Here is a 24,309-nt window from a genome sequence, read left to right as displayed (position 1 = left end):
GTGACAATGTGATGTATTGTCAATAAAAAATAATACACCAATACAACTTGGTCTTTTACTAGCAGCACCAGATGGGGAAGTAATAAAAGTTGAATAGTACAATGGAATAATATAACTGGAAGCAGTTTGAGAGAAGGTAGCCGAAACAATTGTTCTAAACAGCTAGATTCTTATCCACAACTAGGATTATTATCATGGAGATCTAGGTTACTTTACAGCTTGATAATATCCCCAGAAGTCATTGGTTTATTTCTGAGACTTCAAAATCAGCTTACCTCAGTAAAAGTTAAATTATGAATGGATGAGGTTCAGCATCCTTGCAGATGGAAGTGATGCTTTTTTGTGTATAGGGCACAAAGATACAGTGAGAGGGGGACTGATTTTCCTCTGCCTTACTGCTTATAAAGACTTTTACACCACTGGCGGAGTGCAAAGGGAGTGTAAAATGCTACCATGCTGATAGGGTGCCATTTTACACCAGCTGCAGGACAAAGCTTGTTGGAACAATACATTGCCACCTTTCATACAGAGCCGAGTCATGCATTCTCAGAAGTTCAGCTGAAAGGAATCCTAATGTCTGATGTGATGTGGCTCACTCTAGCTAGATAAGCAAAAAGAAAAGTAGTACTTGTGGCACCTTAGAGACTAACCAATTTATTTGAGCATAAGCTTTCGTGAGCTACAGCTCACTTCATCGGATGCATACTGTGGAAAGTGTAGAAGATCTTTTTATACACACAAAGCATAAAAAAATACCTCCCCCACCCCACTCTCCTGCTGGTAATAGCTTATCTAAAGTGACCACTCTCCTTACAATGTGTATGATAATCAAGGTGGGCCATTTCCAGCACAAATCCAGGGTTTAACAAGAGCGTCTGAGGGGGGAGGGGTAGGAAAAAACCAAGGGGAAATAGGTTACCTTACATAATGACTTAGCCACTCCCAGTCTCTATTCAAGCCTAAGTTAATTGTATCCAATTTGCAAATGAATTCCAATTCAGTTTTCTTTTCTTCATTCCTCTTGCTTTCCTTCCCTGTCTCTTCTCATTAGTCGGTTTATGTCCATTTCCTCTCAGTCAACTTTTTGAAACATCCATTTGTTCTGTTAAAACCAGCTTTTCTTCCATCCTAAACTGTGTCTCTGTTTTGAATCATCCTTTTCCCTAATAGCCAAAGAGATATATATTATGTATTATGCCTGTTTTTTCCCTCTCTTCCTTGTTTTCTTCCCCCGGGGGAAACGTCTTTTTCCCCCTCTCCTTCCCGTTTCAATCTTTAGCTCTCCTTCCATCCCTTTTTCAAAAAAAAAAAAAAAAAAATCTTTCAACAGCTTCCTGCTTCCCCCGGCTCCATTCCTTCCATGTTCACCCACCTTCTCTTTCTTCTTCCTCCTCTTTCCATTTTTCCTTTTCTCTCCTGACCCTTGGTCTACTCAAAGAATCTGCTCCTCTCACCTGCCTGGGTAGGAGATCAGGGCTGCTCATTACTAGTGGAGAGGAGGAAGCAATGACTGTTACTCCCAATTTAGGAGAAAGACAGCTGAATGGCAACATCAAAATGAGCAGTGGGGTGGGCAGGAGCTCTGTACATTACATATCTTAAGTTATCAAACCCAAGGCCAGATTTAGGGGCAGGTGACAGTCTAGGTCAGGGGCAGGCAACTATGGCACGTGTGCCAAAGGCGGCATGCGATGTGCCACAAGTACTCCTTTTCTTTTTGCGAATACAGACTAACACGGCTGTTACTCTGAAACCTGATTTTCAGTAGCACTCACACTGCCCGGGTCCTGGCCACCAGTCCCAGGGGCTCCGCTGCTGACCTGGGGTACCAGCTGCCAGCCTCCTGCCAGCTGAGGTTCCGTCCGCTGGCCCCAGGTCCCAGCCACTGGTCCCAGGGGCTCTGCTGCCGGCCTGGGGTTCTGTCTGCCAGCCCCGCTCAGCCCACTGCCAGCCCTGGGTCATGGCCACCTGTCCCGGGGGCTCCGCTGCTGGCCAACCCACTGCCGGCCCAGGGTCCCGGCCCAGCCGCCAGCCTGGGGCTCTGCAGCAGCCCCCAGCTGTGGCCCTCAAGCCCCAGCCTGGGGCAGTGAGGGGTATAGACAGGGCCAAGAGGGGGCACAGCTCAGCATGGATCGCAAAGATTCTTTTACTGGCACGTGAAACTATAAATTAGAGTGAACAAATGAAGACTCGGCATACCACTTCGGAAAGGTTGGCGACCCCGGTCTAAGTCAATAAGAAAGCACTAGTTCAAAAGTGAGATTTCCCATGAGCATAAAATGCCTAGAAATAGAAATGCAATGAATATTTTGTAGGAAACAAAAACAGGCATCCAACGTTTTCAAACACGGTCAAAGGAAGATTCTGAACTGATAACTGATGAAAAAAATGGATGAAAAAGCTCCTGCCCTCATGGGACAGATGTCAAGCAGATGCTCACTTGCTTACAAATTGCTGAAGTTCCATAAAAGGAAAAAAGACAAACTGTTATTGTATAACAGATGCTTAAGTGCAGAATGGGAACGAAAGCCTTTTAGGTTTAAAAAGCTATCAGCTAGTCTCATTTTCACAATACGAAAGGCAGCCGCTATATGAAAGAAATAAGTCTATCAGAGAAACAAATCAAACAGATTTTGCTGATATGCTCAGCTTAGCGTCCCCCCCCACCCCAATACCCAGCCTTGACTCTAGTAATAAACATTTATTCCAAGATCAAACTCCTCTACATTCAGATAAAACTAGCAAGATGCCCACGTGTTATAGCACCATCTATTGAATCTGGATAAAATTATATCCACTTACATTTTCATCTGGCCATTCAAAGCTGCAAGCTAGTGACTTCCTTCATGCTGATGTTTTCAGTATTTCCATTCTGGTTTTCATTATACAGATGCTATGTGCTTATATGAAACTTCAGCAATATTTCCACAGCCTATGGCAGCTCTCTTAAATGCAAGTTTTAACACAGAAAATATATTCATACACTTTTGTTACAATGAGAGGACAGGCACTGTAAGCGCGTTATCAGTGTTTGGTTAGATCAGAGGTTCTCAAACTTTTCTACTGGTGACCTCTTTCACGTAGCAAGCCTCTGAGTGCGACCCCCCTCATAAATATATTAAAAAGTGTTTTTAATCTAACACCATTATAAATGCTGGAGGCAAAGCGGGGTTTGGGATAGAGGCTGACAGTTCGTGACTCCCCCATGTAATAACCTCGCGACCCCCTGAGGGGTGCTGACCCCCAGTTTGAGGACCCCTGGGTTAGATAATATCCATAACTTCTCTGAAAAGGCTCAGCCCACCCCTTGTTAAAACAGGAATCTAGCAAAACATGAATAAAGCAGACAGCAGAGGCAAATTGTTTGGTGCCATCTTTTTCTCTTTTCCTTTAGTTTTTAGTAAATTTTATACACCTAGAAAATGCCTGATTGCACTGTGCCCCTACTGCATATAAACAGCCTTCCATTTATTGGGGAGCCAAACTTCCTGCCTTGTCCTACCATCATGCCCCATTCTCCCTAGAGACCATCTAAGAGTAATGGGCTGAATCATCCTATGCCCACTCAGAGCTTGGCCACTCTGCTCAGACTGCCAATCAAGGTGGCAATTATTTACATTTGTTAGGGTGGCTTGGTCTGAAATTAACTGGGCAGCACAGCATGGGGAGGAGGTGACCAGCCCTCTGTAAAGAAAGAAGTGGTTTGGGACTATTTAGAAAAAGCTGGATGAGCACAAGTCCATGGGGCCGGATGCGCTGCATCCGAGAGTGCTAAAGGAGTTGGCGGATGTGATTGCAGAGCCATTGGCCATTATCTTTGAAAACTCATGGCGATTGGGGGAGATCCCGGACGACTGGAAAAAGGCTAATGTAGTGTCCATCTTCAAAAAAGGGAAGGAGGATGATCCTGGGAACTACAGGCCAGTCAGCCTCACCTCAGTCCCTGGAAAAATCATGGAGCAGGTCCTCAAGGAATCAATCCTGAAGCACTTACACGAGAGGAAAGTGATCAGGAACAGTCAGCATGGATTCACCAAGGGCAAGTCATGCCTGACTAATCTAATTGCCTTCTATGACGAGATAACTGGCTCTGTGGATGAGGACGTGTTGTTCCTTGACTTCAGCAAAGCTTTAGACATGGTGTCCCACAGTATTCTTGCCAGTAAGTTAAAGAAGTATGGGCTGGATGAATGGACGAGAAGGTGGATAGAAAGCTGGCTAGATTGTCGGGCTCAAAGGGTAGTGATCAATGGCTCCATGTCTAGCTGGCAGCCGGTATCAAGCGGAGTGCCCTAAGAGTCGGTCCTGGGGCCGGTTTTATTCAATATCTTCATAAATGATCTGGAGGATGGTGTGGATTGCACCCTCAGCAAGTTTGCAGATGACACTAAACTGGGAGGAGAGGTAGATACGCTGGAGGGTAGGGATAGGATACAGAGGGCCCTAGACAAATTAGAAGATTGGGCCAAAAGAAATCTGATGAGGTTCAACAAGGACAAGGGCAGAGTCCTGCACTTAGGACGGAAAAATCCCATGCACCGCTACAGACTAAGGACCGAATGGCTGGGCAGCAGTTCTGCAGAAAAGGACCTGGGGGTTACAGTGGACAAGAAGCTGGATATGAGTCAACAGTGTGCCGTTGTTGCCAAGAAGGCCAATGGCATTTTAGGATGTATAAGTAGGGACACTGCCAACAGATCGAGGGACGTGATTGTTCCCCTCTATTTGACATTGGTGAGGCCTCATCTGGAGTACTGTGTCCAGTTTTGGGCCCCACACTACAAGAAGGATGTGGAAAAATTGGAAAACATCCAGTGGAGGGCAACAAAAATGATTAGGGGACTGGAACACATGACTTATGAGGAGAGGCTGAGAGAACTGGGATTGTTTAGTCTGCAGAAGAGAAGAATGAGGGGCGATTTGATAGCTGCTTTCAACTACCTGAAAGGGGGTTCCAAAGAGGATAGAGCTCGGCTGTTTTCAGTGGTGGCAGATGACAGAACAAGGAGTAATGTTCTCAAGTTGCAGTGGGGGAGGTTTAGGTTGGATATTAGGAAGAAGTTTTTCACTAGGACGGTGGTGAAACACGGGAATGCGTTACTTAGGGAGGTGGTGGAATCTCCTTCCTTAGAAGTTTTTAAAGTCAGGCTTGACAAAGCCCTGGGTGGGATGATTTAGTTGGGGATTGGTCCTGCTTTGAGCAGGGAGTTGGATTAGATGACTCCTGAGGTCCCTTCCAACCCTGATAGTCTATGATTCTAAGACCAACCACGTTCCACAGCCTCTGTGAAGTGCAAGAGTTCATTTCAAAATTGTTGACCCAGAGATTAAAGGCTCCATATCTCATTCCCATGAATATGGTAGTCTCCCTTGAAGATTTTTTTGGTAGAAGCTGAGACCTTAAATAAAATACATCAAGAGAACTTGAAGTGGACATCAGCTGTAGTGTCTCTCAGTATCTCTGGAATGCTTGATCTATTTTTAAACCCAGGGAAATTAGAACAATATGTTCCTCCTTTTAGCTCCTTATTTCATTCTCTGTCTCACCTCGGGTTCCTGCCTGTTTCACTTGCATTTCTCTATTGAGTCTTCATTTCCACATCCTGCACAGTGCATGTTCTCTGAAAGCTTTCCTGCTTCTTTTGATTGTTCTTCACGTGTCTTATGTCTGTTTTTTCTAAACTTTCTTCAATAGCCATTTTAGGAGAAATGGTTATAGTCAGTTACTGGGAACAATTAAAAGCTGTCAAGCATTCCTGAAAAGTAAACGAAGAACAAGAAAGTATTTGTAATTTTTGTGCAGAATTTCCTCCAATGGGCTAGTTTACAGAGCGAGCCAGACCAGTAAATAAGAGAGGAAGCAGGGTTTTTTAAAAATAACCAGTAAAACCATTTTTTAAAAAACATTGTACAGGCTACAAGAAATTAATCTTTATTTACACCTATTGTGTTCTTTAAAACCCACTGATGTGATAGTGTTATACAGCTAGAAATCATTAGAAGTTTCTTAGTTCCTTACAATATTCAATTGATATGACTGTGAATGTAAGGGCTCTCTTTTGATCTTACATGCTATATCACTGTATTTACTATTACTGTGTATAGTAAATTCCAGGGTTAGGTAATGCCAGCAGATGCACTATAAACACTGACTCTTAACGTAAGAAATATTTGACTGTACGTGTGAACCAACAGGGCATATACAGAGAAAGTTTCCCTCTTTTATTACAAGGTTCCTTTTTTCATTTTAATAAACTGAATAGTTCATTGCCAGCTAATATAATGGGCCAGTTTCACTGGTACATGCCACCATTACGTTGTACCATTCTGGCAAGGAAAAGCAGCCACAGTCTTGGCTAATCCGAGTCCCTGGAGTGGTGCAAAGCAGCTCGACTGCACCAGTGTAGCTCACTTATTATATTTAGATGGCATGATTGTGGCTATTGCAGTTTACCAAATCCCCTTTGACCTAATCCAGATCTCAATTTTACAGGTGTAAATCAGGAATAACTCCATTAAGTCAGTGGTATTTTACTGCTTTTTTACCAGTGTGCATTGGACAAGAATCAAGCTCCTTGTGTGTGTTACAAATGTTCCCCTTTCACTTGAAACATGCTATAATTTACTGTTCAAATGAATATTCTTAAGATTAAGCATAACTCATTAATACCTGGGGCTCAGGGTAGAAAAACTGTTAGATGAGGGTCATCCAGGAACTCTTGAAGACAAAGAATATAAAACCAACAAACCAAACAACAAATTCTTAAAAGATGTGGTAGAAACATCACAAATCAAAGTCAAATTTAAGAGTTTGCAGAACCATATATCTGAGGAAATACTGCACTAGGAATAAAAGATCAAGTGATATTTTTGAAGAAATAAATGGAAGAGGCACTCTCATGCTTTCATTTTTTTTTTAAAATAAGGAATTATCCATGGGTCTGACAGCATTATAAACCAAAACAAGTTTAGTGCTATTTCTCCCCATCCTCCTAATATGATAAGATAAGAATTTCTTGGGAGAGAAATACTGTACTTTCATTTATCTAAGGCTGACAAACATACAGGTTATTCCTTATGTTTCACTCCCAAAAAAACTTTTCAGTGCTTCTAAGATGTTCAGCCTGTATATTTTAATTTCCATCACTGTTTAGAAAGCACAACCCCTGCACCTCACCCCCCCCGCAAAAACAAAAACCCAACAACCCCTCCCACCAGATCCTCTTCCTCATGTTGAGTAATCCTACTGAAGTCAATGGGACTATGTTGAGTAAGGTCCTAGATAATGTGAATAAGTGTATTAGAAGCCAATCCTGAATAATATTTTAATCCTAAATCTGTCCTTTTATGGGAAGTCTAGAAGCATTTTGTTCTATACATTACAGAAAGCTAAATCATTTCTGCAAAGTTTCACTTCCTAATTTCCTTGTGACTGGCAATTTTGTTTGTTGTTTGTTGATCCAGGTAATCACAGTGCACTTCGTCACCAAAATGTTGTCTCCTGTTTCTGATGGATTCATTCCAAGGATACAAGTAGCCTTTTGGCTTTATTGTTTGGTCAGTGTAGTGACTTTAAACAAATGACTGTACGGTTCACATGGGAGGAAAGAGCCACTGTACATTTGTGGATAACGGCAAAGCATTCTGCTCTAACATCTGAGTACAAGTAATGTAACAATTTCTCAGGGGCCCAGGAAAGCTATCAAATGCATGTCTCTGATGAAAAGTTATGATTTTCACATGGGAGGTGATAAAGGTCCATTGAAAGAGAAAGTTACAAACTGAGTCAGATACAAGAGTGTAAGAAAACAAAGTAACAGCTGCAACAAACGAACATATTTTTGTCAAAATCCTACTATAACTGAATTGCTTTATAAACAGAACCAGAACTGGATCATTCATACATTATATGGGCCAAATGATGCAGTGCTTATTCTGCCAAGGATTCCAAATCCTTGGGATTAATTATAAATGCTCCAGGATTTGTCCCTGTAATACTACAGGCTTGTCAAAACTTAAAACACTACAGGGGCACAGCCTGCAGCGCGTCAGCATGGACACTACCTACACTGACAGGAGGGATTCTCCCATTGGTGTAGTTAATTCACCTCCCCAAGAGGTGGTAGCTATGTCAACAGAATAATTCTGCCATTTACCTAGGGCTGTCTACACAGGGATTTAGGTTGGCTTAATTAGGTCACTCAGAGATGTGACTTTTTCACACCCCATGAGCAGCGTAGCTGGGTTGATCTCGTTTTCTAGTGCGGACCAATCCTAGATGTTTCCTGTAAACTAACAGCGATTACCACTTGGAAACAAGTAGGCCTGGTTGAACTCTATGTTGTGAAAATTTGTTGGGAATTCATCCCTTTTTTCCCTGTCTGGAAACCAACCTTGACTTTTTTGAACTTAGTTATTCACAAGGACTCAATACTTTTGATTAGTAATTTTTACCCTATTGATTGTTTGCAAACTGTTCTCCTGTAATATTCCATTTTCATGATTTACATCATGCAATCGATCCCTTAAGTCATATGGTAGTATTTCTGCTTCCTGACTAGAACTTTCTAAAACAGGAGAACAAAGGATTTCAGATTAATTAATGCTAAGCTTGAATGATCTGGGGGACTTGGAGCCACTTTCATGCAAAGCGGGTGGTTGTCCAAACAGTGAAGAGTAACGAAAAACATGACCCAGAAATCACAGCAAACTCAGCTTGGTGCTTTGTTTAGGCTGGATAGTCAGAAAAATGATTTGTGAATGTTTTCCCCAATCTAACAATACTGACCATTTTTGTATGGTTGCCATTTCTGGGTGTCATATCCAAAGACGGTAGGTAGCTTAACAGTTCCCCCCACCCAAAAATATCTAAACAAAGCCATATATATTCTGATGCCCCGATTCTCCTCTGATTAAAAGTGATATGAGAAGTATCTCCACTAAAGTCAATGGAGTTACATCAGTACAAGACTGTTGAGAGGAGAATCAGGCTTGGACATGGAATGGTATGTTTACCAGAACATTGCTCTTCCTCTATTTACACAGCATTCTTCTAGTGAAACAGCTCCCTTCATGTACCTGCTTTTAACTACAACAGAATAGTGGGGTGGACGTTTACAAGGTTTTCCTGGCCTCGTTCCCTAACACCATTTCACTGTTGGTATGTTTTCATTTATAGTAGTAGGGTATATGGTTTCTCTTCAGAGGATTTTTCTTTAGTCACCAGCTACTGTACTAACAGATTACATTGATCATCTAGTTGCAGATAAAGTGAAGTAATGTGTGCCCTCCTATCCCTCCCTGTGCTTTGTATCATGCTCCATTTTGTACATCATCATTTTTAAATGATACTATTTACTAATACAGGGCCAAGTTCAGCCTCCCTTATGCCGAGAAATACTGATGTGAACGGTTATGTCTCAGGGTCACACTGTCAGCGTGAAGGCAGGCCACAGACCTGATACGTCATTCCCTGGGCAACAGCAGTCATGGGGTCCAGCCCTGAGAGTCCACACAAAAAGGAAAATATTTCCACATCCCACAAGGGCCAGCCCCCTCCCACACACAACGGAGGGGAGGCCAACTCCCAGGAAGTCTCCGCTCTCAGGATTTAGTCCCGGAGGTTTCCGCAAAAGAAACCAACTGGGCCTTGTTCTTTCCTCAGAGGTCTCAGGCTGGCAGAGCTCTCAAGCCATTCTCCGGCCTATAGCCCACACACCCCTGGTAGGGAAGAGGGAGTTCTGCTTGTTTCAGAGTAACACTCCAGCTAGGTTGGGTTCCTCCCTGCTAAGGGCCTGCCCCCAGGCCTGACAAGCCACACAGGTGCAGCAGGTGGTTATGACCACAGGAGCTCTTTAACCCCTTCTTCACTGCTGCGGGTAGGGTCATCTGCCCCCACCACACTTGGGTATTCCCATTCAGATCAGTGGGGTTTTGCCTAGGATAATACATTACTCCTTATGAGGAGCAAAATGTAGTCCTTAGACGTTTAGATTTCAAAATCATTGTTTTATTAAATATTTTTAAAGCAGTAAAGAGAATTAAAAGAAAGGCTGCCATGTGGATTCTGGCATTTCTCCTGTTGTACCAACAGGAAACATTTCCAACTACATATTTGTGATGCTCTGTACCTCAGGGGAACACCCAGCACCACGTTCATCCTTATAATATGATTGCGTGGTATCTAATGCAAAGGTTTGCCATGTCGGGTGTCTTCGGAAGGCTCATGATGTACTGAGCATTGTTCTTATGGTAATGTTATAGTAATAGTTGTTATAGTCATGTTATAGGTTGTAATTTCATATATATATATAGTTATGAGGCTGGAAAATGTGTTCTCATGGCTTAAAGCAAGCCCAAGAGGCCTTGTCTGCATGTTGGACTACATGGCTGATAGGATACATCCATCGGACAAAATGTTTATGTCATCTACATGTCTGCCATAACTAAGATGCATTGACAAGAAAATGCTAGTGAATCTGAATCAAATTGGAAATTGATTACAAGCACATTACAGGGCCATTTGCACCTGAGGTACAATGCAACCGTCCCTGAATAGACCATTGAGAAAAGCAACTCTCCTACTCAGGAGGTACTTATGCCAACCTGAACTACATGATTGCATTACATACACATCTTCCCTTTTAACATATAAAAAGGGAAAGTCTGACAGATTTTCCAACTGCTTTTGATATTGCAACATGTACATGTTACAGTAAACCAGAATGCAGTTTAGATCTTATCAACCAAATGGTCCTTTAAAAAGAATAAAGAAGAGAAAAGGTTGAAGCTGCCAGTCCATGCTTAGACTATATTGAGAAGAGGAACTTTCCAAAAATTGTATTAATAAGGGCTAGATTGAGCCCATATGTCATTACACCACCTCAAAAGTATTTCAGGCTCATGAGCATAGTTCTCTTGGCTCCCCACTTCCTCCATGAAGGGAAAAAGAAAAGGAGTACTAGTGGCACCTTAGAGACTAACCAATTTATTTGAGCATAAGAGCTACAATTGGTTAGTCTCTAAGGTGCCACTAGTCCTCCTTTTCTGTTTGCGACTACAGACTAACACGGCTGCTACTCTGAAACCCGTGATCCATGAAGGGAGTACTTTGCTGATGGTCTATACCAACACGTTATCAACTCCACCCCTGCTCAGTTCTACTAGCCAATGCCCTGAAGAGCAGAGCTAGTGCTCTACCTCCACCCACTGAGTCCTTGCCCAATGGCTTGCCACAAGCCCTCCATATTGCCTCAGCAGACCCTTATGCCCACACCGAGCCCCAGTGAAATGACTGGGCTCTGCACAGGCACAGGGGTCTGCCACTGAAGATGCACTTGCATCATCAGGGCCTAAAATAGTAAAAAATAGACAGACAGATATGCAAATAACGGCTAGCAAAAATATCTTGTGCTGATAGCAAATAACGTAAGCTATACGCACAAGTACAAATGCAGCCGATGAAAAAAAGGAATTTATATTCAGGATGCAACTAATCAGTTAGTACTTCATCCTCAGAGCCCATTAGAATTACCCATCACACCACTTTTTCTAAGCTGTTCAGCAAGAAGTGTTTTAGCGCATTCTATTCAGAAGAAATCTTTTTATCTTGAATAGTTAAAACACATTTGGCAAGAGAAAGCAGTGATGCATTAGAATCCGATAAAGTACACTCGGAAAGAGACTCTGACTCTTAGATCTATCTTGCTTGCCTTGTTAATTAAGTTAGTTCCTATTCTGTAATCTGCAAAGGTGTTTTTAAAAACAACTGACCTATAAACATGGACTGAACCAAATTTAATGGGAGAATGGCTCCATTAAGAACTGATTCAAATGATTCCAGGATATGACTATAATTGACATTTTCAATATTGTTTATGAAAACTGATCTATTGAATCACAGTCAATAATTGCTATCCAAGGGACTTACCTTTCACACAGCGGAAGACCCCTAGGGACTCGAAAGAGTAATTGGAGTACTAAACCTCTGACTGCTAGGAGCTGGGACTGGATGACAGAGGGTGGATCACTTGGTAAATTTCCCTGTTCTGTTCACTCCCTCTGAAGCTTCTGGCACTGGCCACAGTCAGAAGGCAGGATATTGGGCTAGATGGACCAGAGGTCTGACCCAGTATGTCCATTCTTATGTAGCATATCACATTAGTCATTGCAAGTTAAGAATGGAGCCCTTTTTCCATTTGCCTGTCATTCATGAACCAGTCCTATTTCTTTGGATATATTTGTCATTTGAGAATTCTTTGAGTAGTCGCAGAAAACAATATGAAATAATACAAAAACTATTTATGTGAAATTTTTCTTCTTTGGCTAGTCATCTAAATCAGTGTTTTTCAAAGTTCGGGTCGCGACCCAGTGCTGGGTCGCGGCATGTAAGGCACTGGGTTGCCTTGCTCAACACCCAGGGACCCTAGCGGCTCTGTTCAGCACTGCTGACCAGGACGTTAAAAGTATGGTACGCGGTGCTGCCCACCTAAGGCAGGCTAGTGCCCACCTGTTCCGACACCATGCTGTGCCCTGGAAGCAGCCAGCAGTGGGTCTGGCTTCTAGGCAGGGGGGCCACAGGGCTCCACACACTGTTCCTGCCCCGAGAATTGGCTCCATATTCCTATTGGCTGGTTCCTGGCCAATGGGAACTTGGGGGTGGGGGAGGCTGTGTCTGTGGGTGAGAGCTGCTCAGAGCTGCTTGAGCGCCTCTGCCTAGGAGCTGGACCTGCTGCTGGCTGCTTTCGGGGTACAGCGTGTTCTGCGATGCCAGGACAGGTGGGAAGCCTGCCTCTGCATCCCGGCTGTGCTGCTGACCGAGAGCTGCTGGAGATAAGTCTGCATCCCAACCCCATGCCCCAAACCCCTGCCCCGAGCCCCCCAACCCAGAACCCCTTCCTGCACCCCAAACCTTGCATCCCCAGCCCCACCCCAGAGCCTGCACCCCCAGCCCAGAGCCCTGACCCCGTCCTGCACCTCAACCCCCCACCCCAGCTCTTAGCCCTCCCTGAACCCAGAGTCCCTCCTGCGCCCCAAACTCCTGATCCCCAGCTTCATCCTAGAGCCTACACCCCCAGCCCAGACCCCCTCCCGCATCCCAACCTCCTGCCCCAGGCCAGAGCCCCCTCCCACACTCGGAGCTGCTTCTGCACTCCAAACCCCTCATCCCCGCCCCACCCCAGAGCCTGCACCCTCAGCCTAGAGCCCTGACCTCCTCCTGCACCCCAACCCCCTGCCCCAGCCCAAAGCCCCCTCCTACACCTTGAACCCCTCATCCCCAGGTCCGTTGAGTCACGGGCATCCACAATTTTCTTCAACTGGGTCCCCAGAAATTTTTTTTGGAAACCACTGATCTAAATCATATGCTGATATTTCTGCTTGGATGACTGGAAAGCTTTACATAAGCTTTCCATTACAAACAAATAGAAAATGAATTTCTACTAGGAATACTCATATGAATTAATCCTTTGTGCTAGAATTCAGGAAATTTTCTGGATTCACATACACTTTTGTTCATTATTTTCAAATATTTGGACAGACGGCCCCATGAATAGCAGGGGTGTGACACGGGGCTTCAATTCACAAATAAGTTAATGAATCGGGTTTGGCACTATTCAAAAAGCTACAAATGAAACCAACCGGATATCAGTTTTAGACACACTGTTCACCTCCCGTCTGCCGCAGAAATTAATGTGGCTGTTTGTATGAGATAGAACCCTAAAAAAAAAAAAAAAAAAAAAAACATCACTCTTTTCAGGCTACTACACTCAATTAATTTTGTTGTAAATACTCTCAGCACCTGGTTCTTCTCACTGAAGTCAAGGAAACTACAATGATGTAAAACTATCATGAGAAGAGACTCAAGCACTCAATCACTAGTTAATACCACCACTTACCGCGCTGCTAGCCTGAACGCTGTGGGATTTTGCTCATGCACTAACAAGCTAGAACACACAATAATAGCTCTATTAGGTCAATCATCTTCAAACTAAACACTTGTTGGAGGCAGGCATACAACACAAAAGGCATAATGGCATTTACTTTTCTACTCCATTGGGGTATGTTAAGGCAGACACTATCTGTACCAGGGACCAGCCAGTGAGAGCAACACTGGAACTGTTAAGCAAGGCTGCAAGTTTGACACTAGACAGAGAACAGAAGAGATGTGAATGGTCTTCTCTCACAATGTTTTTAATAGTTAGCCTATTCAGCACAGGGGAAAGTAAAAGTGAAAACATTCACATGACCTTTAATATTTTTTGTTGTTGACAACAGCAACGGTCATCCAGGACTCAATGTACACTTTCTCCACCCAAGGGGGCAATGGAGAGCTGTGGGTGCTCTATAATGCCTCAGGTGCACCACAGTGCCAGCGATCAGCACGGAAGCCTCTATGCCTGCCAGACATGCACACACAACTCAAATAGAAGGATTCATCACGAGAGCGGACAGAAAGGAAAGGCTGCAAAATACCCTAGGGATGAAGGCTTACCCAGGCATAACCAAAGCTAAATGCATCATGATCAACTTGGCCCCCTGGAGCAGTCTGTTAGAGGACTAGTCTAGCTTCCTGGGACTATTCAGGCCTAGCACCTGGGGTACCCCATTCTAGTTTATCTCTGCATTTGAGGGCAGTTAGATGGGCCTGAATCTTGGCCAGTGAGATCTATAGGCCAGTACCTCCTTGGGTGTTTTTTTCGGAAGCCATTCTGCTTAATACTCCAGATTGCAGGTTGCTCGCCCTGTGGGCTATAATTAAGCAGCAAGCCCCGCCCTGCAGCCCTATCCAAAATCTCTGCCGCCTATCTTCTCTTCTTGAGTGCAGCAACCCAATCCCTTGAGACCTAACACCAGATGAGATCACACTGCCCCCTTTCCCACAGTAATCCCCTGTGTCTGGGATGCATAGGGGCAGCAGCCCTCTAGTGCTCTTCATACGAGATGAGCTGCTGCACTCAAGATCCCTCTATTCAGCTCTCTAAAAAGAAAAGGAGGACTTGTGGCACCTTAGAGACTAACCAATTTATTTGAGCATAAGCTTTCGTGAGCTACAGCTCACTTCATCGGATGCATACTGTGGAAACTGTAGAAACTCTCTTTTTATATACACACAAAGCATGAAAAAGTACCTCCCCTCCCACTCCACTCTCCTGCTGGCAATAGCTTATCTAAAGTGATCACTCTCCTTACAATGTGTATGATAATCAAGTTGGGCCATTTCCAGCACAAATCCAGGGTTTAACAAGAACGTCTGAAGGGGGGGTGGTAGGAAAAAACAAGGGGAAATAGGCTTGAATAGAGACTGGGAATGGCTATTTCCCCTTGTTTTTTCCTACCCCCCCCTTCAGACATTCTTGTTAAACCCTGGATTTGTGCTGGAAATGGCCCAACTTGATTATCATACACATTGTAAGGAGAGTGATCACTTTAGATAAGCTATTGCCAGCAGGAGAGTGGGGTGGGAGGGGAGGTACTTTTTCATGCTTTGTGTGTATATAAAAAGAGAGCTTCTACACTTTCCACAGTATGCATCCGATGAAGTGAGCTGTAGCTCACGAAAGCTTATGCTCAAATAAATTGGTTAGTCTCTAAGGTGCCACAAGTACTCCTTTTCTTTTTGCAAATACAGACTAACACGGCTGTTACTCTGAAACCTATTCAGCTCTCTGTTGCACAGCCCCTGTCCCTGCCCCCCACGGCTTCTGTTCAGATCTGTATGCTGTATCTTCTGCTAGATCCCGCCTAGGAGAGCCTGGTTGTTGTTGATGCTGCTGTGACATACTGTCAAGGCTGAATTCCCCCCTCTGTCACTTTGAGTACAGAAGGTGGGGGCCTGCAAGGATTTTAAAAATTAATACTTGCCACTCCAGGCTTGTCTTAAACTCCCAAGGTTACAGCTTTTCTCTGACCTTGGCTTGGTAAACGCTGCCACCACCCAAATGCCAAAAACCCCCTTGGACCTAGGAAGAAGCACTTGGGAATTCCTCCCTGTGGGGAACCTTCAAGTCCTTTCACCCCACCTCTGGGGAAGAGCTGAGAAAGAAAATAAAGGAAATGAGCTGTTGCTACCAGCTAATCAAACAACGTGCACAAACCTCGTAGGACACCAAAAATCCAATCCTCTTCTTAAAAAAAAAAAAAAAAAAGGTAAATGTTAAAAACAAAGAGGAGGAAAATACATCCAGAATACATACATACAATAAACACATTTAGGCTTTTGCTAGATTTTAAAAGAGCAATTCCAAAAATTAAGCACCCAAAATAGCTTTCTTGGGGGTTAGTTTAAAGAAGGCGTTCTCAAACTGGGGGTTGGGACCCTCAGGAGGTCATGAGGTTATTACACAGGGGGTCGCGAGCTGTCAGCCTCCACCCCAAACCCTGCTTTGCATTCAGCATTTATAATGGTGTTAAATAGATTTAAAAGGGTTTTTAATTTAGAAGGTGGGGGTCGCACCCAAAGGCTTGCTATGTGAAAGGGGTCACCAGTACAAAAGTCTGAAAACCCCTGGCTTAAAGGTTACAAGCAAACAAAAGCATCTGGGGTTAGCACAGAGGAGTCCACAAGCTCTAAAAAAATAAACAGAAATAAACCTAATTGCATCTTCCTAAACATTCCTAATTTACTTAGGAATCTGGGTTGTTAAAAGTAGTTCTAGATATGATCTGATGGTTTTCATATCTGCTTCAAACTTTACAGAGCATTCCTGCTGCCCCTCTCTTCACCCCAGAGAAAACAAAGGGAAAGTTTCTTTCCCCCATTTTAAGAAGTTCTAGCCTTCCCATTGGCTCTTTTGGTCAGGTGCCCACTCCCCCCCCCTTTACCCTGGGGGACTTTTTAACCCTTTAGAGGTAAAGCAAGTAGAGAACAGCTACTAAGACAGACTAACTGACGGGCTGGGTGTCCATCAAAGGGAGCTAGCCCCCCCCCCACACACACTTCATTTATCACACATGCCATGCCATAGAAACAACAAGCTCCATCATGGAACAGATCCTTTTAAAGGATGTCACACCTCCATGCACAACTGACTAGGAGAAGGAACCCAGTCTGCTGGCCTACAGCCCACAAGAACTGACGGGGGAAAGAAAAAAGAGTAAATCTGCTTCTCAGCAGATTGATCCTTCATACTGTGTGATTCGAACCGGAAACCCACAAAAAGAATATTAAAGCTAGCAATGACATTTTCAAGGACACCCACACACCGGGAGACATTTCTGATGTTCAGTTCTGATGAAGTGATCACTTTTGTGGAAAGCTCTGTACAAACTGCTGCATTTCAACCCACGCTCTGCAAATTCTACCCGCGGTACATTTCCCAGAGAGAGTTTTGAACAGCTTTACTGAAGCTTTTTTGACGTGGAGACAGCATTTTCAAACAGGAAATGACCTGTAAGGTCATTTGGGCTCCCACTGCAGGAGCATTTACCGTCACATCTGCCCCTCCCTCTGCCCAGCAACCAATCCTGTTCTCCCCCGCCTCCATCCAGCCTCATCCCTGCTCCTCCTGGGGCTCTCTACCTCTCTCTCCCAGCCCTGAGGGTGGAGAGCTGCAGCTGCATCTCCTCTCCCCATTTCATGGGGAGGGACTCCAGGTGTCCTTCACCCCTTTGCTCCCGTCTCAGGTGTTGGAGGGAATGAGGGAGGACCAGAGGAGTCTTCCCATTGCTTGCAGGACAGGACATGCAGCAGAGCCGCCCCGAGCTGCCAGGCTCTTTCTGCCGCCTCCCTTCCTGTGAGGACAGCCTCAGCTTCTAAGAGGAACTCTGCTGGCTTCCTGAAGCACCTTGATTAGCTGCTCCACCTCAGGAGCTGAGGAAGGCTCAGAAGGGGTTTTTCCCCCCAGCCAGGATTGAAATTTGCTAGAGGGCTGGAGCATCTCAAACTATCATCAGTCCGGCTCCCAGCTCAGCGGGCATCCCATCGCTCACAGAACACAAATCACAAGAGTCGGCGACACTGTAATTAGGTGCCTCGTGGAAAAGCCAGCCTTGGAGAAGGGCTCAGCAGCTCTCATTGTTCTCAGTGGGTGCTGAGCAATTCTGAAAGGCTGGCTACTCACGTCTTTTAGGTACCAAATGGCTGCTGAGCTCTTTTGGAAACCTGGCCTCCCATGCCCTGTCTGTTTTCTGATTGGCATCACAGCGTGCCTGCCAGTTCTGCCTCCCACAGGCACCATCACGCATAGGGAGGTCAAGCCAAGGGAAGACAATATGAAGACAGAGCTAATCATCTGGTTCCTGAATGCAAGCTAAACAGGTTTTATTGATGAGATGCATGAAAAGGCAAAAAAAAAATAGATATAGTTCTAGGTGCTGTATGCAAAATTAGCCAGGCAATAAATTCTTAAAAAAAAAAAAAAATTGACAACCATCTTTGCCATCCCAGGTCACCCAGCATTTAGCATACCCCAGTAAATATGTGGGATCTAATTCACTATTGCCCTGCAAATTGGGTAGTAATTTACACCTGTAACATGCTACCAGAGCAGAACAATTGTTTTAGATTAGGGCAGGAATGGTCTGTTTTTTCTATGTTTGTACAGCAATGAAAACAAATTCACTCATTGCTAGGCACTCCCTCATGGCCAGGTACAGCATAGCAGCTCTCTCCTTTCACAGGTACCTCAGGCCAACAGTTGCTCTAGAGCAGAGGTGGTTTCTCTGCCAGTAACTCAGCCTTCTGGCCAGGTCACCATCTTAAGTCCAACCCTTCCAGGTGGGCAAGTGTCCAAACTAAGTTCTCAAGTGACTTACCAGGAAAAAAAAGAATCCTTCTGCCATGGGACTCTTTTTCAGTCTGCTTTCAGTCCTTATTCTGCAGCCCCTTTGTCACCCTAGATAGCCCTTGAAGTTAGCTTATGGCCTCCTTCCCTGAGGCCAGCAGGAAGAACCTAATCCCATCATCTACTCTGGTTTCCAGCCAGGGATTCTGTACTGGACACCTAGACCTGCTCCTTTTCCTGTGCTGCCATTTTCTCTGGGCCACTTCCTAGCTCAAAGCTTCTTGGGTTGCTCCTCTACCCTCTGTGCTCCTACTTTGAGGCTCCTACTTTTGATTCCCCCTCCATCTCTCCCAGTCTCTTCCCTGCTTAGCTAGGGTCTCTCCCAAGCCTGGTCTCTCTCCTCACTCTCTGTACTTGAATCTCTCCTGCTCTGAGCTTCCTGCCTCTCCCTCTAGTTCTTTCTTCACCTGAACTGGCCGCTCCCTCTTTACTGTAGCCACCTTCTGCTCTTTATGGGGAATGGCCTGATTCCTCTCAGTGGGGCTTATTATGTAATCAGGCTGGCTTAGCCACAGGCTTTCCAGCCCATGGGCCAAGCAACCTTCTTATAAGTATCTACTACAAAGGGGGCTGCTGCACCCCTGGCTTGAAGTTGTCTCCATTATATACAGGGTTTACAGTTTGCTTCAATGGCTCTCAACACCCCCACTATACACATTGTTTCAGCACCCCTGATCGGGTCGTGGTCTATGACTGGGGCTTCTAGGCACGAGCATAACACAAATATATAGGGCTGTCAAGCGATTAAAAAAATTAATCATTGCACAATTAATCGTGCTGTTAAACAATAATAGAATACCGTTTATTTAAATATTTTTGGATGTTTTCTACATTTTCAAATATATTGATTTCAATTACAACACAGAATACAAAATGTACAGTGCTCACTTTATATTTTTTTTACAAATATTTGCACTGTAAAAAACAAAATAAATTGTATTTTTCAATTCACCTCATACAAGTACTGCAGTGCAATCTCTTTATCATGAAAGTTGAACTTACAAATGTAGAATTATGTACAAAAAAACCCCTGCACTCAAAAATAAAACAATGTAAAACTTTAGAGCCTGCAAGTCCACCAGTCCTACTTCTTGTTCAGCCAATCGCTCAGACAAACAAGTTTGGTTACAATTTGCAGGAGATAATGCTGCCCGCTTCTTGTTTACAACGTCACCTGAAAGTGAGAACAGGTGTTCGCAGGGCACTGTTGTAGCCGGTGTCACAAGATATTTACGTGCCAGATTCATATGTCCCTTCATGCTTCAACCACCATTCCAGAGGAAGTGCGTCCATGCTGATGATGGGTTCTGCTTGATAACGATCCAAAGCAGAGCGGACACCACCAGCAGAAGGTTGATTTTCTTTTTTGGTGGTTCGGGCTCTGTAGTTTCAGCATCGAAGTGTTGCTCTTTTAAGACTTCTGAAAGCGTGCTTCACACCTCATCCCTCTCAGATTTTGGACGGCACTTCAGCTTCTTAAACCTTGGGTCGAGTGCTGTAGCTATTTTTAGAAATCTCACATTGGTACCTTCTTTGTGTTTTGTCAAATCTGCAGTGAAAGTGTTCTTAAAACGAACATGTGCTGGGTCATCATCTGAGACTGCTATTACAGGAAATATATAGCAGAATGCGGCTAAAACAGAGCAGGAGACATGCAGTTCTCCCACAAGGAGTTCAGTCACAAATTTAGCTAATGCATTATTTTTTAATGTGCATCACGAGCATGGCAACAAAAGTGCCATGTGAACACCTGTTCTCACTTTCAGGTGACATTGTAAATAAGAAGCAGTCCTACTTCTTGTTCAGCCAATCGCTAAGACAAACAAGTTTGTTTAAATTTACGGGAGATACTGTTGCCTCTTTCTAATGTACAATGTCACCAGAAAGTGAGAACAGGCAATTGCATGTCACTTTTGTAGCTGGTGGTGCAAGGTATTTACGTGCCAGATATGCTAAACATTCGTATGCTCCTTCATCCTTCGGCCACCATTCCAAAGGACATGCTTCCATGCTGATTATGCTCATTAAAAAATAATGCATTAATTAAATTTGTGACTGAACTCCTTGGGGGAGAATTGTATGTTTCCTGCTCTGTGTTTTACGTGCATTCTGCCATATATTTCATGTTATAGCAGTCTCGGATGATGACCCAGCACATCCTCATTTTAAGAACACTTTCACTGCAGATTTGACAAAATGTAAAGAAGGTACCAATGTGAGATTTCTAAAGATAGGTACAGCACTTGACCCAAGGTTTGAAAATCTGAAGTGCCTTCCAAAATTTGAGAAGGATAAGATATGGAACATGCTGTCAGAAATCTTAAAAGAGCAACATTACAACACAGAAAATACAGAACCTGAACCATTAAAAGAAGAAAATCAACCTTCTGTTGGTGGCATCTGACTCAGACGATGAAAATGAACACGCGTCAGTCCGCACTGCTCTGGAACATTGTCGAGCAGAACCTGTCAGCTGTATGGAAGCATGTCCTCTGGACTGTGGGACTGCATTGGTTTGGTCAAGGCCAAACTATATTATAATCACGTTATCAAATCATACAAAAGTAGGTCTGGAAGGGACCTCAAGAGGTCATCTAGTCAAGTTCATCCCCCTCTGCTCTGGCAGGACCAAGTATACCTACATCATTCCTCACAGTTGTTTGTCTAACCTGTCCTTAAAAACAAAGAATAATAGGGATTCCACAACTTCCCTAAGTAATTCATTCCAATACATAGCTATCCTTATAGTTAGAAATGTTTCCCTAATACCCAGCCTAGATCTCCCTTGCTGCAAACTAAACTGATTACTGCTTGTCCTACCCTCAGTGTACATGGAGAACAACTGATCAAATATGTAAAAGGTTGTTCTAAACAGCATGGTGAAGACTGTTAGCTGTCCGCCTCATCCTTCTCATCATGTTGTATCCCTACTGGGCATATTTATAGTAGGTTAATAGTGGACAGAAATCAGCAAAACTATTTACTGTGTGGAAAACTGAATACTTGATTAAGCTAATGGAGAGCAAATTCTTTGCTGAAATTAATGAACCACATACAATATTGCTTAGCATTTTAGAGGACAGAGGAAAACAATGGAAGAGACAAGGTTAGAAGAAAATTAATACAGTCTAATTAAAAATACATTTACCTTTTCTTATAGAAATCTGTATTTTCCAGCATCCTGAGGGAAGACAAAAATAAATCAGTATTTGAAATGTTATCAGAAGAAAGTGTAACTGGATTAGAAGTATGTATTTAAGATTTTAGAAAATGAGAAAGCAACAAATATTAATTTTATACAGTGATGGAGATACAAGTATCTTCAAACGCACAGCACGGTTATTTAATAGGGTCCCAGATTCCATGTAATTTGAAAAAAAATTACTACATTGCTTGCCAGGGAGTGCAGAGCAAGGAATAACTGTGCCTTGTAATCACATGAGCCAATAATGTGATTATGTTGAAACAGTGTCCCAAGTACAACCAGTAGGTCCCATAATATTATTAAGAATTAAACTGATAAAGACAAGAAAGGCATTATCATACCCTGTCAGTCATTTTGCCAATTAATAGTAGACATGTGTTCCGTATTACTTCTTGGAATGAGTGAAGCAGATTTCAGTTTGTAATAGCCTGGTATGCAGAAAAGGGAGACTATGAAAACATGTAAACAAAGGGAGACTATGAAAACATTTAAATCTGTAGCAGGAAGCTAAGCAGGAGAACAGGGCACATGTTCTAGGCAGAAGATCTACAGTAAAGCAGAGCGAGAGAGAGTAGAATTAGAGAAAATGTTATCCTCCTTATTATAATAAAGCCCCTTGTTCAGCGTTAAAAGAAAGTGACTTTCTGTGTATCTTTATCATTTTCATGTATTTCTTTATCACCTGGATTTGGATCACACATTAGAACCTGCCTACCAGCAATTGAAAGCGATGAAATTAGAGGGTCACTTTTTTTTTTGCAAAGAGACACTAACGGGGTGACTTCAAAACCTCTTCATTTTTTCCATAGTGTATCCATTTATTCAAGCAATAAGGGACAATCAGGATATACAGGAATTATAGGGTTCAATTCTGCATTCCTTATGCACCCCAAACTCCTACTGACTTCATGGACTTCAATGGAGTTTTAGGCTCACAAAGCGTACAATTTTGAGTCTATGCAGGGAAACATATTAACATTTTTCAGAGTAGCAGCTGTGTTAGTCTGTATCAGCAAAAAGAACAGGAGGACTTGTGGCACCTTAGAGACTAACAAATTGATTTGAGCATAAGCTTTTGTCATTTGTCTGCTACTGTTGTTTAACTCCTTTGGCTACAGAGATCACATTAGGTTTTCTTTTAGTCAATGTAAAAAAGCTGGCAAAGTTGTTGGTCTATTTAAACAGAGAATAAAAAGCAGCTGGATGCTTATTTCTCATGGGTTGAGTGGGCTTCTAAAATTTTACTGTTTGGGAACTGGCAGTATATCTGATGTGTAGGTATAGATCAGGGGTCTCAAACATGCAGCCCACAGGGTTATTTTCTGTGGCCCACCAGCTCCCCGCAGCATCCCCGCCCCCCCCAGCATTTACCTAGAGCGGCTCCGGCCCGGCGCGCACCATTCCTGACCAATGGGACCGTCAGGGGAGGTACCTGGAGGAGCGGCCAGGGCAACACACAGACCCCTGTGCCCCATCCCCCTCCCCCAGGTCCCAGCCGCTTCCCAGAGCTGCGCAGGGGCAGGGCAGGCAGGCAGGGAGGGTCCCCCGAACCCGCCCCCCCGAACCTCTCCTGCAGCCAAACCCCCTGCCCTGAGCCCCCTGCTGCACCCCACACCCCTCCTGAACCCCAACCCCCTGCCCTAAGCCCCCTGCTGCACCCCTCCTGCACCCCAGCCCCCTGCTCTGAGCCCCCTGACATACCCCACACCCCTCCTGCACCCTGACCCCCCTGCCCTGAGCCCCCTGCCACACCCCGCACACCTCCTGCACCCCAACCCCCTGCCCTGAGCCACCTCCTGCACCCCCACACCCTGCCCTGAGGCCCCTGCCACACCCTGCACCCTTCCTGCACCCCTGGAGACAGAGAGGGGGCGGAGTTGGGGTGGGGATTTCAGGGAAGGGGTTGGAATGGGGGCAGGGAAGGGGGTGGGAAGAGGTGGGGCAGGGGTGGGGCCTTACAGAAGGGGTGGAGTGGGGTTGGGGCCAGGGCAGCAGGGGCAGATGGTCAGTGGTGCAGCCCTCAGGCCAACGTACTAGTCCTCATGTGGCCCTTGTGGTCATTTGAGTTTGAGGCCCCTGGTATAGCTCAACTAATGTCCTGTCAATATCGGGCAACTGTAAGTAGGAGGCTGTAGAAATCTCTTTGCCTTAGTTAGCATAGAGAATTAATGTAACAAGAATAAATTGGTGCCCACAGTCAACTGCCTTAGGGTTTTATATTTGTGGATCTATTGATTCATTGCAAAGGCGGATTTACAGTGAAACACAGGGTGCCCTGGCACAGGGCCCCCCAAAGACAGGGGGTCCCAGGGCCAGGCAGCT

At 44.3% G+C, this 24,309-nt stretch overlaps 1 protein-coding gene across 1 annotated transcript in view; it reads right to left on the bottom strand.

Annotated features, from left to right (window-relative positions):
* Positions 1–24,309, bottom strand: part of LOC311520132 (uncharacterized protein) — a 90,159-nt gene that overhangs the window by 41,546 nt on the left and 24,304 nt on the right. The window contains exons 4-5 of the mRNA XM_084627380.1: positions 21,931–21,963; positions 13,639–13,716 (exon numbers count right to left, since the gene is read on the bottom strand). Of these exons, the coding sequence (XP_084483506.1) occupies positions 13,639–13,716; positions 21,931–21,963 (111 nt within the window). The remainder of the gene's footprint in view (positions 1–13,638; positions 13,717–21,930; positions 21,964–24,309) is intronic.

The sequence above is a fragment of the Lepidochelys olivacea genome (genome assembly GCF_965140295.1).
Source record: "Lepidochelys olivacea isolate rLepOli2 genome assembly, chromosome: 4".
In the NCBI taxonomy this organism is placed as follows: Eukaryota; Metazoa; Chordata; order Testudines; family Cheloniidae; genus Lepidochelys; species Lepidochelys olivacea.
Note: the sequence above shows the minus strand (reverse complement) of the source record. Positions and strands in the feature narration are given on the sequence as shown.